The sequence below is a fragment of the Tupaia chinensis genome, unplaced genomic scaffold (assembly GCF_000334495.1).
Source record: "Tupaia chinensis unplaced genomic scaffold, TupChi_1.0 Scaffold138464_1, whole genome shotgun sequence".
NCBI classification, from domain to species: domain Eukaryota; kingdom Metazoa; phylum Chordata; class Mammalia; order Scandentia; family Tupaiidae; genus Tupaia; species Tupaia belangeri.
In genome coordinates, this window is record NW_006198360.1 from 289,797 (window position 1) to 308,538 (window position 18,742).

At 50.1% G+C, this 18,742-nt stretch overlaps 1 protein-coding gene across 1 annotated transcript in view; it reads left to right on the forward strand.

The window, feature by feature from the left end:
• PRKCZ (protein kinase C zeta) overlaps positions 1 to 18,742 on the forward strand; it is a gene marked incomplete at its 5' end in the record, with an annotated part of 158,851 nt that overhangs the window by 132,753 nt on the left and 7,356 nt on the right. Inside the window, 6 exon segments of the mRNA XM_014592755.2 lie at positions 10,871 to 10,957; positions 13,006 to 13,141; positions 13,361 to 13,448; positions 14,899 to 15,018; positions 15,685 to 15,764; positions 16,207 to 16,296. Coding sequence (XP_014448241.1) covers positions 10,871 to 10,957; positions 13,006 to 13,141; positions 13,361 to 13,448; positions 14,899 to 15,018; positions 15,685 to 15,764; positions 16,207 to 16,296 — 601 coding nt within the window.

An 18,742-nucleotide genomic window follows, 5' to 3' on the forward strand; every position in this document is an offset into this window, starting at 1 on the left:
AGAGATAGAAAGCCGGAAAACCCCCCCCCCACAGGGGGGATGCTCATGCTGCAGTCCTTTCTCCTCCATTCTCCTCTCAGGATCTTGGGCTCACACGCATACGCGCCCAGCATGAGTTTTAAGCAAACCACGGTCGACTACGTGGGAGTCCAGCGACATAGCCATTACACTAACTGCTGGTCCCCATAAATGAGATCTTGTCTTTCATTATAGCATTGAGCAACAAGCAACTTGTTTCTATGTGTTAATTTTATGCTCTGCGGTCTCATGAATTTTCTTTCTTATAGTATTTTTCAGGTGGTTTTCTTAGGTTTTTGGATGCCCTGTGAAAACACCTACACACAAGAATAATGCTACACCCCTCCATCCTAGTTGCGACACCTTCAGTGTCCGCTTCCATGTTGGCTGACACTGCCAGTACCCACCTCACTCACGGTGACCAGGAAGAGTAACCACCCTGCCTATCCCTCACCACAGTTAGAAAGAATGCTTTGCACCATGAATACAACACTGGCCACTGTACCTTAAGTGGGCCCCGTCAAAAAAGCAGAACCAAACCACTCTACACATTTTAAACACAGCCTTTAGTACCTCACAGGGCTTGAGGGGTGTTGGGAGGGCCACAGAGGAGAAAGGCGGATGGCAGAGATAGAGTCTCCACCTACAGGCGTTGCACTGGTCTCTGTGTTCGCAGATGTACTCCCTCTGCCAAGTTGTTGGGGATAGTAGCCACGCTCTCTCAATTCCCAGACCTGTGAGCAAAGGACTTGAGCAACGAGGCTTGCAGGCTTCCCACCCCTGCAGTCGGGAGAAAGTTATAGGAAGGCTGAGGCGCAGGGTGGGGCTGGGAGAAGATGGACCGATACCTGGCCTGGAGTGTTACAGTTTGTTTTGTTAAGGAAGTGTACATCTATTTTTACTCTACTGTCAAGAAAGAATATTGAATCTTCTCATGAGTTATGGAGATAATTGTTATAGTTTTTACTTCTTAGGGCCTCCTAAAATGAATTCTATCATCATAAGGTAGTTCCTAGTGTTGAACTATCCTTATATTCCTGGATAAAGCTATGTCCCGTCTTAATGTGTTATTCTGTTAATATGCTTTTGAATTTAAGTTGTATATATGTATACATATATACACACACACTTTTTAAAATTAGTTTTATTATTATTTTTAATCATTATTATTATTACTATTATTTGTCATTTAACTGGAGAGAGAGAGAGAAGGAAGGTGAGAACGCAGGCAGTTATAGGTAAACTGTATCAGGTCCACCTGGTCCCTGCCGGGTCTGGGACTTGAACCGCGGTCAACCATGTTGGAATCCACCTTAACCACCATGCCACCTGCCAGCCCCTAGACATACATTAACAACAAATTTCCAGAGGGTGTATGCACTACCCAGAGGCAGAGAGATGAGAGGAGAACACCTCCCAATGGGGCATGGAAATGTTGCAGTCGCTTCTCTTCCATCTCTCCATCCTGTTGAGATTTTGGTCACGTGCTCGCAAGCCTGGAGTGTTTTTCAAACCACCAGCCCCAGGATTTGAACCGTGCAGTCAGCCATGTGGGATCTAGCTCCTTTAACTACCAGATCATGGACCTGACCCACTGCTATTTTATTTAGAATTTTTTAGTTGATATCCATATTGATGTTTGATTGAGCTACAGTTTTCCTTTCTTAAGTAGCCTTTATTATATTTTAAGTGTTTCTAATTTTTTTATTCTATTCATAAATGGCACTGTGATTATCTCTTGGTGGAATTCCCCATGAGATTGTTGGGCCTGGGGTGTTTTGGAGGGTAGTCGCCTCTCCCTCAGCCTCCCAGTTTTGTTCATGTAATTTGTCTAGGTGGTGAATTCTCAGCCCAGTCCCTCTACAGCTGCTTCCCTGTCTTGCTCTCTCCCGGTTTGCGACTCATTGTCAGGGAAGGGCGTGGGGTTTGCATCCTTGGCATTCTTTCCTACTTGAGACCTCCTCACCTGCCAGGTCCCACTTGCCCTGGGACACTTACAGGTCCTTGGGGATGTGCTCCGACATTGATCCCTAGGATCTGAGACCATCCTCTCCCCCAAGATTTCTTTAGGCTATATAAAACCTCCTGTCGGCCTGTTTTTCACTACTTTGTCTGTTGGCTCTAGTGCTCACCCACGTAGCTTTTGCCGAGTCAGGAATTCGTGTTGCTTGCCCTTTCTGAGTTTTGTTTTCATTCTCTGCTGGTGCTTCAGTTGTCAGCCTGCTCCCTCAGAACTAAACCTCTGTGCCTGGCCCCTTACCCCTTTCTTCTGTTCCCTGAACCGTCTCTTCCAGGGTGACGCCTGGTCTCTGGATGGCTCTGACCTCTGTCATGGTCACCCACTATGATGTGGGGTTTCCAGGTGTGGGTCTTGCATTCACCCATTGTATGATATTGAATCTTATTAGCCACTAGCTGTGTGACCCTGGGAAAGTTATTTATTCTCTATTTCTCTAAATGTAAAATAGGGGAAATGCTAGAACTTACCTTGTGGTTATAGGATGCAATGAGTTAACACATAGATGAATTAGAATAGTCCCTGACATTTAGCCAGGGCTATAAAAGCTCTTATTTCTGCTATTATTGTTTATACCAGGACTTGGCAGACTTTTCTTAAAGGGCCAGATAGTAAAGGTTTTCACCTTTGTGGGCCATATGGTCTCTGATGCAACTAATTCTGGATCAAAAGCAGCCACAGATAATGTAGAAAGAAATGTGTGTGGGGGAGGGGCTGGCAGGTGGCATGATAGTGAAGGTGCTGGACTCTTACAAGGCCAACCACGGTTCGAGTCCTGGACCTAGTGGCTTCCTTTCCTACTTTCCTTTCTCTCTGTGTTTCTCTCTGATAAATTCAAAAATAATAATAATAGGGGCCAGCAGATGTCATGGTGGTTAAGGTGCTGGACTCCCACATGGCCAACTGCAGCTCAAGTCTTGGACCTGGCAGCTTGCTTTATTAATTTCCTTCTCGGGAACCAGCAGTTGGCATAATGGCTATGTCGCGGGACTCCCACGTAGTCGACCGCGGTTCACGTCCTGGACCCGGTGGCTTAAAACTCATGCCCAGTGCATGTGTGTGCGTGCCCAAGATCCCAAGAGGAGAATGGAGGAGAAGGGATTGCGGCGTGACCATCTCCCCTGGGGGGTGATTTCTCACTTTCTGTCTCTCTCTGTCTGTCTGGCGAGCGCACGCGCCCTATAGCAAAAACCTCTCCAAAAAAAAAAAAAAAATTTTCCTTCTCGCTTTATCTGTGTCTCTCTCTGGTCAAATTAAAAAATAATAAATAAAATAAATCTTTAAACAAATCATGATAATAAATAAAATGAAAGAAAGGTTCATGGGGCCAGCTGGTGGCCTAGTAGCTACATGAGCTGGATCCCACATAGCTGACTGCGCAGTGTAAATTCTGAACCGAGTGGCTTGAAAAACATACCAGATGTGTGTGTGTGTGCATGCCCCAAGTCCCAAAAGGTGGGAGAAGTGGAAAACAAGGAATTGCTGCATGGCCATTCCCCACGGGTAGGCTCTCTCTGGTGTGCACGCACATGCACACGCACACGCTGTCCCTCTCCCTGCCTCCCTCCAGAGAGAGGGTATGCTCTCTGGCAAATTCAAAAAAGAAAAAAGAAGAAAAGAAATGTGCTTGACTATGTTCTGATAAAACTTTACAAATATAGGTGGTAGGTTGGGCTTGATTATTGCCTCCTGATTTTCAGTATTCTCAGCATGCCGCATCTCTCATCGGTTCTTCCCTCTGGGCTGCTGGGTGAGGCTAGGTCTTGGGTGTTCCTTAAGGAGGGTGTGGGGAGTTGTGCAGTTAGGTCGGATCTGCCCAGGAGTATTTTCTTCTGAGGCCTGGGTAGCTCTCTCCTACACTGCAGGGTTACCCCAGACTGAGGGAGCTGGTCACCCTGTGTCCCTATTTCCCAGAGCAGCAGCTCGTGGGGAGGAGCCAAAACACCTTCCCTTGCTCTCTGGCCTATGGCGTCAGTTGCATTTGTTTGCACTCCTTTCTCTTTGGCTATTGTTGATAAATCCATTCTGCTGGGTTTTACTAATTTTTGTATTTTTTTTTAAAAATTTTGCAAGCCAGCAAATGGCATAACAGCTATGTCACTGGGCTCCCACATGGTTGACCACGGTTCAAGTTCCATACCCAGTGGCTTGAAAATCACACCAGGCTTATGTGTGTGCCCATGATCCTGGTAGGAGAATGAAGGAAGAGGGATTGCAGTGTGGCCATCCCTCTCTCTCTCTGGTAAGCATATGTGCCCTAAGGCAAAAACCTCTAAAAAAGGGGTGGGGGGGTTGCCATAGGATGCATGTGCTTACCAGAGGGAGGCAGAAAGAGAGAGGGAAAATGAGAAAGCACCTCGCTCCGGCTGGGCATCCATGCCACAGTCCCTGTTCCTACATTCTCCTCAGGATTCTGAGCACACAGGTGCCCATCAAATTTTTCAAGTCACTGGGTTCAGGGCTCAAACTGCACAGTCAATCATATTGGATCCAGCTGCCTCAACCCCCATGCCACCGGCTAGGCCTACGTGGTTCTTTTTTTATTTTTTATTTTTTTTTTTGAGAGATTTTCACTGTAGGGCGCGTGTGCTCGCCAGACAGACAGAGAGAGACAGAAAGTGAGAAATCACCCCCCAGGGGGGATGGTCACTCCGCAATCCCTTCTCCTCCATTCTCCTCTCGGGATCTTGGGCACGCACGCACACACGCCCGGCGTGAGTTTCAAGCCACCAGGTCCGGGACACGAACCGCAGTCGACTATGTGGGAGTCCAGCGACATAGCCATTACGCTAACTGCTGGTTCCCCTTTTTTTATTTTTAAATTGTTTATGTCTTTGCCATAGGGTACATGTGCTCACCGGAGAGAAAGAGAGAGGGAAAGGGAGAAATCTCCCCCGAAGGGATGGCCATACCACAATCTCTTCTTCATTTTTCTCTCAGAATTTTGGACATGCAAGCTGCCGAGTCTAGGACTGGAACCATAGTCATCCATGTAGGAGTCCAACACCTTAACCACCATACCACTAGCTGGTCCCAGCCCCACGTGTTTTATTAAGTATCGAGGATAAAGTCTACTGTTTGGGCCCCAGTAATTGCTTTCTTTTCGTGGTGTAGTGAAGATGAAAGAGACTTCAGAGTGTAGACAGGCAGTCCCAGGCCCTTGCCCAACTGTGCTTCCCAGCCTCCCTTGGGGTTAGGATGGCCTTGTGACTTAGGGGGACTTGGGTGAAGTGGCATGTGCCACCCTCTGGCTGGAAGAGGCAGCAAAGGCCCCAGATGAAAGAATCCCGGGCTAGGAACCCACGTGTGGTAGGTGCCTGCAATCATGTCAGATGATGTCTTGTCCAGGAGAAGGCAGGTGGACTGTACTCGGCCATGGCCATGGGACGTTTTTGTTACAGCAGCTAACTCCGCCTGAGCAATACAGGCCCTCTTCACAGTATGTCAGCACCAGGCTGTTGTGATGGAATTTTACACTGAAGAAATGTCAAAAGTAACATTAGGGTTTTATTTGTAGATTCCTTAGGTATACAGGCTATTTTAAAAACAAACAAAAAATATCTTCCACTGTTACTGTAGCTTGGTAAGTGTTACAAATTATCTAAGTTGTTTCTTGATTATGAGTTACCTGGACCTAGATTGCTGATAAAGAAATGGCTTTTGGGTGGGTTCCATGGCCTGGTGGTTAAGGCAGCCAGATCCCACATGGCTGACATTGTGGTTCAAGTCCTGGCCCCAGCAGCTCAAGAAACAGGCTGTCCACGTGCATGTGTGTGCCCAAAATCCCTAAAGGAAGGCGAAGTGGAGGAGAAGGGGTTGCAACGTGACTGTTCTCTGTGGGGGTGCTTTTACCTTTCCCTCCTCTTCTTTCTCTGCATCTCTCTCTGGTAAGTGCACATGCCCTCTAGCAAAACAGAGCAAAACAAATGAAATCCCCGGGCTGGACTTTTCTCCAGTGTCCCCTCAGATTATTTTTAGCTCCCTTCAGCATTGTGTTGGTGCTTTCCTGGGGTCAGCTCATTCCTCTCCTTTCTCTGGACAGAGCCTTAGTTTTGTCCCTTTCATGGAAAACCATTATCTTGTAAAATTTAAATGAATTTGCCAGAGACCCCAAGGGCATTTCCCAGGGAACACCAGGCTCCTCAGCAATGAGTACAGCTTCTCCCCGAGGGGCAGTCTCAGGGGAGCCACGCCATCAGGGTACATGGCACCCACTGGATGCATAATTCCTGGCAGCCTGAAAATACTAATCCTGTGCTTTGAGTTACTCTACGAGTTGTGAATAAATCCTTTTTAAAAATTATTGTATTTTACTGCATTTATTTATTTATTTATTTATTTGACCAGAGAGAGAAAGTGAGTGAGAAAGCGAGCCACCAGGTCTGAGACTCGAGCCAAGGTTGGTCATGTAGGAATTCAGTGCCTTAACCACCATGCCACCTGCCAGTTTTTTGGTGTTTTTTTTTTTTTTTTAACTTTTTGATTAATTCTTAGATCTTGGGATCTTATAAGGGGTCAAACCACCTTCACATAATGTGAAAGCCGAGAATGGGGGTTGGATTATTAAATGAATGAATACATGAATGTCCTTAGAGTACTTCCTAGCACATTAAAGGTCCTATAAAAGCTGTTATTTTGACTGTTGTTATGTTTATACCAAGGATTGGCAAACTTTTTATGTAAGGGCCAGATAGGAAACATTTTTGGTTTTGTGAACCATGTACTCTCTGATGGATGATGGTATGACTTCTGATTTTCTGACTTTATAATGGTGCATGGAGCTACACTGCACTCAGTGAAAACTGCACTTCAGGTGTCCCACACAGCCATTCTGTTCTTCCCCTTCAGCACAGTATTTAATGTTACATGAGAGTCGGCACTGTGTTATGAAACAGGCTTTATATGAGGTGACTTTGCCCGGTCGCAGGCTAATGAAGGTGCAGTACGCGTGTTTGAGTTAGGCTGGCGAAGCCATGATGTTCTGTCGGTTAGGTGTATTGATACGTTTTCAACTCAGAGCTGTTGCCATCTACAATGGGTTGTCAGGGTATAACCCACCAGAAGCTTCGAAGTACCTGTGCTGTCCTCTGCCACTGTAGCTCAAAAACAGCCACAGATGGGAACCAGCAGTTAGCGTAATGGCTATGTCGCTGGACTCCCACATAGTCAACCGTGGTTCGCGTCCCAGACCCGGTGGCTTAAAACTCACGCCGGGCGCGTATGCGTGCATCCCTAAGATCCCGAGAGGAGAATGGAGGAGAAGGGATTGCAGCGTGACCATCCCCTCTGAGGGGTGATTTCTCGCTTTCTGTCTCTATGTCTCTCTCTGTCTGGCGAGTGTATGCGCCCTATAGCAAAAACCTCTCCAAAAAAAAAAAAAAAAAATGCCACAGACAGTATCCACACAAATGAGGGTTGCTGTGTTGCAGAAAAACTTTATTTGTGAAATAGGTAGCAGTGGGCCAGTGACTCCCCAGAGGGCAAGGTCAAGATGACTAAAGAATGTCCAAGTGTATCCTCTGAGGCAGGAGAAATGAATCAAGACAAGAAAACAAAGCATCTCCCTCTCCCTGCACAGATGTGCTGGTATCCCGGGCGGTGGCTTGCTAAGTGGCACTCTCTGGCCCTTCTCTCGGTGCTCAGGATATTTGTTTTGATATAAATACATAATCACACACTTATTAGAGCATTTGCAGCCAGTTCACTTGCTTCGTATCAGTGGACCTCTATTCTCCCCTTAATGCCTGGAGCTCAGAGAAGGCAGGCGAGCAGGCTGGTACTAACCAGCGGTGTATGGATGTTAGTCAACGGTGTCCAACTCCAGCAGGCCAGCTAAGGGCTCCTGCAGGAACTAGAGACCTGAATAGATTTGTTTTGTTAATTTCTTATTTTTTTAATTAATTAATTTACATTTATTCACTGAGCATTGTCACAGCATACGAAATGTAATTTCCCATCCAGAAGGTGCTGCATAGTAGCTTAGTCATACATCTTATCATCAATAATTTTCCATTTCTGATTTCATATTATCTTCCCCTCGTTCTGACTCTGTGCAAGGGCAGCAGCAAACCCACCCCCACCCCCGCCCCGAGGCACAGAGGAACCGTCTGCTTAAAGAGCCACTAGGTGCCCTCAGCAAGGTATCTCTGGGAAATCATGTGTGAATTTAATTTTGAAAATGGAATCTTATTAAATGCAGGATAAATCTTATTAGTTTAAAAAGAAACTACATGAGCAATTGTTTTGAGACATGAAGGGCCCACCGCCCTGGCTGGATGACATCACTTTGACCTGGTTCTTTTTTTAGGTTTCTTTATTTTGGGAGATCGGGGGGCACCTTTGACAGAGTCTTCACACCATGATCCCCCAGTGCTGCAGCCAGCCATGATCATAGGACCCCCGTGGCCTAGCGTGTTCATTCTGACCCGGGATCAGAACCCAGAGCCCTTCCACGTGGCCTCCAGAATTGCACAGCAGTCCGTTACCACCCGCACCCACGGCTGGGCCTCGGCCCGTTCTTTACATTGTGTGATCACAGGGAGGAGATCCGGAGCCCACATTCATACGGGCCCTCCCCTGTCCCAAGCTGCCCCCTCAGCTTGGCCACTTTGAGGACGGCTAGCATCTCAGACTCGCTGTGGCCAAATCAGCACTGGGGCTGTCCCCCTCAGAGTCTGCTGTTTCATCTCCACACTGGGAAGAGCCCAGGCCCGGCGGCCATGTTCCAGCCTAGAGTCCCTTATTCCCCTGGTGTCCAGCCCACTAGCGGGTTTTGTCTTCTTCTCACAGCCCTTGGCCAAGCGCCTTCTGCCCTCCCCTGATGACGGGGCACTTCCTTTACCCCTTTGCCTACCTGCTCCTACCTGCTGGGGGCCATCCAGACACGGCAGTAGCAATGGGTCACCGCTGTGTCATCACCACGGGATTCCTCTCCTGGCCTTTCCTCCTGCCTGAGCACCTGCCCTCCTGTTCCTAGCCGGTCTCCCCAGCCCATCCACGCTGCCTGTCTTAGCCTCTGGGCCAATCCCATAGCCCTCTGCTCCCCTCTACCCTACCATCCACCAAGCCTCTGCTCCATGGAGAGGCCTGCCCTGACCACCCGTCCACACAGCCTTATTTTAACTGTTCTACCTGAGACACATTTATTCACTGAGCATTGTCACAGCATACGAAATGTAATTTCCCATCCAGAAGGTGCTGCATAGTAGCTTAGTCATACATCTTATCATCAATAATTTTCCATTTCTGATTTCATATTATCTTCCCCTCGTTCTGACTCTGTGCAAGGGCAGCAGCAAACCCACCCCCACCCCCGCCCCGAGGCCCAGAGGAACCGTCTGCTTAAAGAGCCACTAGGTGCCCTCAGCAAGGTATCTCTGGGAAATCATGTGTGAATTTAATTTTGAAAATGGAATCTTATTAAATGCAGGATAAATCTTATTAGTTTAAAAAGAAACTACATGAGCAATTGTTTTGAGACATGAAGGGCCCACCGCCCTGGCTGGATGACATCACTTTGACCTGGTTCTTTTTTTAGGTTTCTTTATTTTGGGAGATCGGGGGGCACCTTTGACAGAGTCTTCACACCATGATCCCCCAGTGCTGCAGCCAGCCATGATCATAGGACCCCCGTGGCCTAGCGTGTTCATTCTGACCCGGGATCAGAACCCAGAGCCCTTCCACGTGGCCTCCAGAATTGCACAGCAGTCCGTTACCACCCGCACCCACGGCTGGGCCTCGGCCCGTTCTTTACATTGTGTGATCACAGGGAGGAGATCCGGAGCCCACATTCATACGGGCCCTCCCCTGTCCCAAGCTGCCCCCTCAGCTTGGCCACTTTGAGGACGGCTAGCATCTCAGACTCGCTGTGGCCAAATCAGCACTGGGGCTGTCCCCCTCAGAGTCTGCTGTTTCATCTCCACACTGGGAAGAGCCCAGGCCCGGCGGCCATGTTCCAGCCTAGAGTCCCTTATTCCCCTGGTGTCCAGCCCACTAGCGGGTTTTGTCTTCTTCTCACAGCCCTTGGCCAAGCGCCTTCTGCCCTCCCCTGATGACGGGGCACTTCCTTTACCCCTTTGCCTACCTGCTCCTACCTGCTGGGGGCCATCCAGACACGGCAGTAGCAATGGGTCACCGCTGTGTCATCACCACGGGATTCCTCTCCTGGCCTTTCCTCCTGCCTGAGCACCTGCCCTCCTGTTCCTAGCCGGTCTCCCCAGCCCATCCACGCTGCCTGTCTTAGCCTCTGGGCCAATCCCATAGCCCTCTGCTCCCCTCTACCCTACCATCCACCAAGCCTCTGCTCCATGGAGAGGCCTGCCCTGACCACCCGTCCACACAGCCTTATTTTAACTGTTCTACCTGAGACAGGTGAGACACCAATAGGAATGCAGATAAAGGTGAGAGGAGTGAGAGAGTGAAAATCTGAGTCTGGTTTTTCCTTTCTCAATCCAGGTTTTACTCCCCGGGGGTCATAACTGAGCCACGTCTGCCATCAGGCAGGGTCTCACCTCTGGACAGGCAAAGACCAAAGATTAGGAATCCCTAAGGATGACACCTCACCGGGTATAGAACTCAGCCCTGGCCTACCTTTCTAGTCTGGGCTATTTTCCTCCCTGACCCCAGGAATCCCCTGAGTGGCTCTGGCTGCCTCCATGCTTTGGCCAGGAGGAAGAGTTGGCGTGGAGGGTGATTTGCCACAGCCCTGAGCAGCTCCGCTTTTCCACTAGGAGGACCTTGCTGGGAGGTTTCGACTCCCGGCGCCACTTAGGAGCTCCTGTCTGGAGCACAGCCAGCGAGCGTCACAGCAGCCTGGCCTCCCTCTCTCCTGCACAGGTTGTTCCTGGTCATCGAGTACGTCAATGGGGGGGACCTCATGTTCCACATGCAGAGACAGAGGAAGCTTCCAGAAGAGCATGCTAGGTGAGTGCCGGCCAGGGCAAGTGGGTGCTGGCCAGCTGGGCTTGGGAACTCAGAGGGGGCTGGGGCGGGGCCCCCCTAAGGTCAGCAGTGATTTGAACGGGAGGAGGTTAAGTTGGCATGGAGAGTGCTACCTTCTGCCTGAAGGCGACAGACTCCAGTGCCTCGGGGTCACATCGTTTGGGAGGGCCTTCCGAGTGACAGAGCCTCCGAAACCGGCCCGCGACAGAGGGCACCTCATCCAAGAGAAGTGGGCGTCCCATGGTCCCATGGAATTGTTGCTTTCATGACATGAACGTTGTGGTCTTGTCCTTTTCCCTCTTTCCAAACTGGGCAGGACAGAGTCCAGCTCAGATTCTCCCCTGAGGGCAGAGCAGGGCCAGGAGGCCTCAGTGGTGGGAGGAAGGTGATCACTTTAATGGCTGCAAAGGACACCTGCCCTCGTTCTCTGGTGTCGGCTGGGAACTTCCTTCCTGCAGCCTTGGGACCTCATAGGATGTGTTAGGGCTTATTTAACTCATCACCCTTTCCTGTTTTCCATAGTTTTCTCTTTCCTCATTTCCCCTGTTAAAAAAGATAATAATAATCCCATGTAGTTTTGTGAGTCATCTTAGGTTCTTCTGGGGGGAGCGTGGGCAATAAATCAACAGTACACTGCCCGCACTCTGGCTTCTTTGTGATAAAGTACACACAACATACGATTGACCAGTGTAACCTTTTTAAAAAATTTGTGAGAAAGTGCAAGCAGAAATCTCTCACCAGAAATGGACAGAGAGAGAGAGAGGAGAAAGAGAGAGCAAGAAAGCAAGAAAGCACCCCACAATGGGAAGTGGTCATACCCACAGTCCTGTCACCTCCATTTGGCCATGTGGGATACAGCCACTTTAATGACCAGGCCACAGGCTGGCCCCACTTTAACTTTGTTTTTAAGGTTTTTGCCATAAGGACACATGTGCTCACCGAGGAGGAGAGAGACAGGGACAGGGAGAAGAAAAGTGAGAAGTCACCCCCTGGGCAGATGGCCATGCCACAGTCCATTTTTCTCCAGGGATTTTGGGTATGCACACACATGTGCCCAACATGAGTTTCAAACTGCCAGGATGAGAACTTGACCCACAGTCAGCCATGTGGGAGTCTAGCACCTTAACCACTACGCCACTTGCTGGACCCAATTAGCTATTTTTTAAATGTGCAATTCACTGACATTCAGCACTTCCACATTGTGTACAACCATCAGCACCATCCATCTCCAAGACCTTTTTACCTTCCCAAACTGAAACCTCTGTCTTGAGTAAACAGCTCCCCTCCTCCCCCAGTCCCTGGCAACCCCATCCTACCCTCCGTCTCCACAGGTCTGTCTGCTCCTGTAAGCGGAACCCTACAGTACTTGTGTTTTGGGCCCTGGCTTATTTTACTTGCCGTCATGTTATCAAGGATCATCTACAATGGAGCATGCGTCAGAATCTCCATCTTTTTTAAGGCTAATACTCCATTTTGTGGGTTGACCACATTTCGCTTACTCTTCTGTCAGTGGATACTGGGCTGCTTCCACATTTTAGCCACCGTGAATAGTGCTGTTGTGAACATGGGTGTGCAAATATCTGTATATGCCCCTGCTTTCAGTTCTCTGGGGTGTGTACCCAGAAGCAGAATTGCTGATCATATGCTTCTGTTTTTAAATGGAGCAACCTCATACTACTTCCCACAGCGCTGCACAATTTCCCACTTCCACCGACGTAGATTCTGAGTTCTCACATCATCACCAATACTTTCTTCCGTATGCGTGTGAGTGTTTGAGTGGCCATCCCGGGGGTGCAAGGTAGACTCTGTGATTTTGATTTCCATTTCGTGCCAAGTGGTGTTGAGCACCTTTTTGTGGTCTTGTTGGCCCACGCACTTGATTTTTAACTCCCGCGTCTTGTCATTGAGAGGCGCGGGTGGAGGGGAGCAGAAATGGGTGCCGGCAGCCTCCCTAGCGGAGCTCTGCTACATGGCTTCTCGTCCAGGCTCTGTGCTGCATTCTGCTGATGCCAGGGTCCCCCCACCCCTAGGTTCTACGCTGCCGAGATCTGTATCGCTCTCAACTTCTTGCATGAGCGAGGGATCATCTACCGGGACCTGAAGCTGGACAACGTCCTCCTCGACGCTGACGGGCACATTAAGCTGACGGACTACGGCATGTGCAAAGTGAGTGGCCGCTCGCTGTTCTGGAGACCCCGCTTCCCGTGGTCACAGCCAGAACAGCACTCGGCCTCCCCTGCCCGGGCTTCCAGAAGAAAACTGACCAAACAGCCCCACGGGTGACTGCCGAGGCATCTGTCCCTTTAACTCCGTTGTCAGTTGTTTTGCTTTTCTCTGAGGTCCACCTGCACAATTCCCTCCCTTCCAGTGACTGTGTCCCCACAGGAAGGCCTGGGTCCTGGAGACACGACAAGCACTTTCTGTGGAACCCCGAACTACATCGCCCCGGAAATCCTGCGGGGAGAGGAGTACGGTGAGCGCAGGGCCAGGGGCCGGGAGACACCTGTCTGGCCAAGGGGAGGCAGAGTGATGGGTCGTCCCTTCCCCCTGGAAGCCTCCTCTCCTCGGTGCCCTTATCTTCAGCCAGGAGAGAGGGAGGCAGATCTGCTTAGAGCTTACCCGGCCAAGCATCTGAAACAAGGGTTCTGGGATCCTTGCCCACCAACCAGGAGAGGTTATACTGACCATTACAGTCAAAATGAACTTCACCCCGGCCGGATGGCATCACTGGTATCGGCCTCCTGTTTGAAACTTTGCGTTCTACGTGTCCACTCAAGTAGAGGACGCTAGACAGGATTCCTGCTTCCAAGAACGCTAAGGACTTGGGGAGGAGCAAAAGATGCCGAAGCAGAAACCAGCCTAGGCGTCACAGGACCCCCAGGTCAGCAGGTACTGCCCATGCAGCTGTAGGAGGGACACAGTGCAGACAGCAGTGGTGGACATGTCTCTAGCAGGACTACCCACCCCTTAGCCATCTGCCCTCTCCCTTCTCCGGGTGAGAAACAACGAAGGGACACTGTGTGTGTGTACATGCACATGTAAGCACACGTGTGTGTGCTTATGTACTGCATATCCTGGTGTTTTCAGTGAAGCCTAGTATGAATGTGCCTTCAATATTTCTCACATTTCTTTTCCATTAAAATAGGGATGGAGGACAGAAAGGGTGTGCGGGTCACTCGCCTGCTGGGGTAGCTGAGCTCCCTGCAGTGACTTTAACTGAAGTCACCCAGTAGCCAGAAGGAGGGACAAAATTGGTAGGTCACAAGCAGGAGGCTAGAGGCCCGCCTGGGAGGGGATTCTGCCCATGACAGAGGCAGCGTCTCCCTCTAGAGGAGTGGGCAACTGTCCAGAGACTCTAGGGACAGCTGCAAGCCAGAGCCTCCTGCTCTGCTTGCCCTAAAATACATTCCCCACATTTTAAGCATTAATAAACCAAAACTATGAGTGTAGAAAACACAGGAGAGTGTTGTTGTTACTTCAGAGAGAGCTTTCCCACTCTTAGTCAAATCAGTCAAAAAGGACAGTCATCCCACAGATGTGATCAGTCCCATGTGTCTCTGGGGCAGAGATCCCCAAGCAGAGCAAGCGGCTAGGTAGCACCCTGGAAACCAACCCAGCGTCAGGTGGTGGGTTAGTGGCCTTTGTGTGAAACGGTTCTGCAGCAAGTAAAGAAAGAGACAAGAGCCAGGACAGTGGACAGAGGGCAGGCCGGGCTGCCTGGAAGGGCACAGGTTCTGCCTGAGACGTGTGAGCACTGGCCCGGCCCCATCACAGCAGCACACAGTTCCAGCTGGGTTCTTCCGCCCCCTGGTGCTCGGCTCGCCATGTGTGGACTGACTGTGTCAAAGGAACCAGACGTGGCTGTCTGCGCTGCCCTTTCTTGGGCGACTGCCCAGTGTGATGGGCTGGTGCTCTCCCTACAGGGTTCAGCGTGGACTGGTGGGCACTGGGTGTCCTCATGTTTGAGATGATGGCCGGGCGCTCTCCGTTTGACATCATCACTGACAACCCTGACATGAACACAGAGGACTACCTTTTTCAAGGTGCGTGGGCCCCAATCCATGCGTTCAGTTCCCTTACCTCATAGGTATATTTTCCTTCCCTTTTCAAAGGTGTGTCTAGAAGGTCCCCTGCCCTGAGACCTGCAGTGCTACAAAAAGTGCTCCCAGAACCATTCCTTCAGGCCAACCCCTTTTTACCCACTGGCTCCAGGGCCTTGCAAGTAGATAAATGGCAGTGTTGTGGGGTGATGCACTTAACATCACTGCGGGCAGGAAAATCTACCCAGCCTCAGCCCAGCCCGCCTTCTGCCCTAGCAAAGTGCACACCCTGGAGCCTTGGGCAAGGGCAGTCCTCAGATGAAAGTACAGCCCCCACACCCTTCCCAGCCACCATGACTGGCTTCTTGGTATTTGGAAGGCCCTGATACCTGGTTCAGGTCCAGAGTTAATTGGTATGTGTGATGGACCGCCCTTGTCCCCACAGTGCCCTCTGGTGGACAGAGTGCAGAAGTGCCCCTGTACTGTGATCTTAAGGCTGTGTTGTTTTGTATGTGATCATACAGCGCATGCAACAGGGAGGCCCTGTGGCTGTAGCCCTTGCTGGGGTGTGAGAAGGATGCTCAGAAGCAGAGTTCAGAGGGCTCTTCAGGCTGCTGGGTGGAATAATCATAGCAAGGAATGTTCTCACCAGGCTCCTCATCCTTGCAGTTATCCTGGAGAAGCCCATCCGGATTCCCAGATTCCTATCTGTCAAAGCCTCCCATGTCTTAAAAGGATTTTTAAATAAGGTACGCTCCGCCCATGGTGACAGAGGGTCTTGTTTGTGGTTCCTGGTTTCAGGTGTGTCACCTTAACAGTGTCTGTGGGGGTAGAGGTTCACTGCGGCTGGTCCTTTTTTAACATCAGCTATTATATGTCCAGGATGTGGGTTTCAGTGTTTGCTTCAGTATTTGAGCCTTGCATTCTGTGAATCATTGATTTTTATTTCTACTTAACATACAGCAACAAGAAATTATGCCTAAGAGAAATTGAGTAAAGAAGCTTAATGTACTGGGGGAAGGATTTTTAGAGTAGTCTCAGCTGGATGGGGAAGAACACCTGGGAACGGTTCATGCAGAGCACGTAAAGTCCTTCGGGTGGGGAAGAGTGGGCTCTACATATTGAACACCTTCTGCAGATCAGGTGCTTCTTTACCTGGGGCTAACTTGTTATTTTAATTCTGACCCCCAGGACCCCAAAGAGAGGCTCGGCTGCCGGCCACAGACTGGGTTTTCCGATATCAAGTCTCACGCGTTTTTCCGCAGCATAGACTGGGACCTGGTAAAGCATCATAAAATCTGTTTACATCCTCTCCCCCGTCCCTGTGGTGGGTAGAGCGGGAGGCCTCCTGGTCAGAGCACGTGCGAGCTCGTGTGTGGCAGTCCTTGGCATGCCCCGCTGCATGGGGCTGAGGCTCCTGTCTCCCTGGAAGGTGGAAGGGGAATGAAGGGTGGGAGAAGCTGGGCCAGGGTCTGGGTTACAGACCCACGCTTGATTGTCCAGAACCACGAGAGTGAGGGGCCAGGAGGGTGCTTCTTGGTGATCCCGGAAGTGGAAGGTGTCCTTGGCATCCTCTACTGTGCTGGCTTGGTTTCTGAGCCCTGTAGGGACATGCCAGGTCTATGACCATGCTGCCCTGCGGGTCCTGTGAGGAAATAGTGGGTTGTCCCAAAGGAGGGGGTTTTTTTTTTTGTTTGTTTGTTTGTTTTATTTCATGCTTGTCTCAAAACCCTGCCTGCCAGGGAGCTTGACATTCAGGCTTCTAACTTTGGTGCCATGATTCCTGGAAAATTGAACCTAATTTGAATCTAATTCATTTCAAAATATATAAACAGTTGCAAAGTTACCGGAATAAAAACTGTCCCACTGTGTTCTGAGACTGGAAAATGAGAAAGGAAGCAGAGAATTTCAGAGAGGATGGATATAAGTTTACCATCAGAGGGCAACTTGCTAACCTGGTTGAAGCTCAGTGGGGTTGATTCTCACATGCAGGCCACCGCAGAACCTCACTTTCCTGTGGCCCAGCCAGGCCTCCATCCAAGTCTCCACTCCAGCTTCTGGGGCTCTGCGCTGTGCCCTCCCCACAAGCTGGAACCTGTAAAGAACTTGCTGACAAGCCTAAGAAAAGGCTTGAAAGTTTCAGGGGCTAAAAAGGTCAAAAGCCACTGTGGCCTGGTGGTTATGGCAGCCAGATCCCACACAGCCAACTCGGTGGTTAGAGGTTGAGAAACACACCAGGCAGAGGTGTGTGTGTGTGTGTGTGTGTGTGCGCGCGCGCATGCACACCTGCGTGTGTCCCAAATCCCTACAGGGTGTAGAAAAGAAGAGACTGCTGTGTGACCATTCCCCATAGGAGGTGCTTTCTTCTCTCTCTCTCTCTCTTTCTCTCTCTCTCTGGCATGATTTAAAAAAAAAAAAAAAAGGTCAAAGGGCAGTGAGGTCACCTGTAGTAAGCAAGCAACTTCAAGAAGCCTTGACCCTAGGGATCAAAGAGCATTAGCTTTTCCGTTGTTAAGGGCCATGCTGAAGCGATTATCTCAGTTAGAGGGTCTGAATGCACCAGGTAAGAATGTAACTCGAGGAAAACGGCTGCTCGGGCTAGAACTTGAAGACTTCCAGATACAGTAAGAAAGGAGGGGCACAGAGATGGAGCCAGAGCCAGGTCGGCTCACTCATACACTCACACGGCAACCTTCAAGGGGTGGTGGCATGGCCATCCCCCCGGGGGGTGATCTCTCTCTCTCTGGTGAGTACGCATTCTCTATAGCAAAACTGGGGGCCGGGGAAGGTAGAAGAATTCCTCAAAATGTCAGTAGTCAGCATGTAAGCAAAGTAAGTAACACAGCCAGCTGTCTGCCAATTGTCACTGCTCGACAGCCCTCCAGGGCTTTAGGAGGAGGTTTTCATACTGGGTCCAGATTTCTTTAGCTGCCCTCAGGAGACTCAGTCTGGGTTACCACAGCCTCTGCCTCACCCTGCAGTACCAGGTTCAGCCACAGAGCAGAATGGCGGTGTTCACTGTCACCATCACCCTCCCTGCTCCTAGGACAGCTGTGTCCCTGCACGTGGTGGGGATTGTTCCAACCAGACGCATGTAGCCGGGAAAGTCTGCAGGGATGTAGTGAGGTCCCTGCCACGGGGGCCCACAGCCACCACTCCTCTCAACCAGCTCCCCCGCAAGGCCTTGCCAGTGCATCCATGATCACTTCTCTGTTTTCGTTTTAATAGTTCTGTACATTTTATTAATATCTTCGTGGAGACATTCCCTAACCATACATTTACCTTTGGGCAGTCTGTAACTCAGTGGGTTTTGCTTGAGAACTTTCCCATCGCTCCCCAGAGGATACCCCGTACCCATTAGCAGTCATCCCTCCCTCAGCCCCTGGCAGCTGCCCATCTGCTTCCTGTCCCTGTGGAACCGTCCATCCCAGACCTTTCACATGAATGGAGTCACACAGTAGGAGCCCTTCTGGGGCTGGCATAATGTTTCCAAGGTTCAAGAATACCCCACTGCACAAACAGGCCACGTGTTGTCTCTGCATCAGCCCTGCATTGGAGGACCCTCGGCTCGCTCCGCCTTTGTCTGCCGTGAGCACTGCATTCACATTTGTGTGGACGCGCGTCTTCCATTTCACCCGGGCAGGTGCCTCAGAGCGGAATTGCGCGTCTGGTGCTGTCTAATCTCTCTCTCTCTTTTTTTTTTTTTTTTTTTTACATGTCTTTTTTT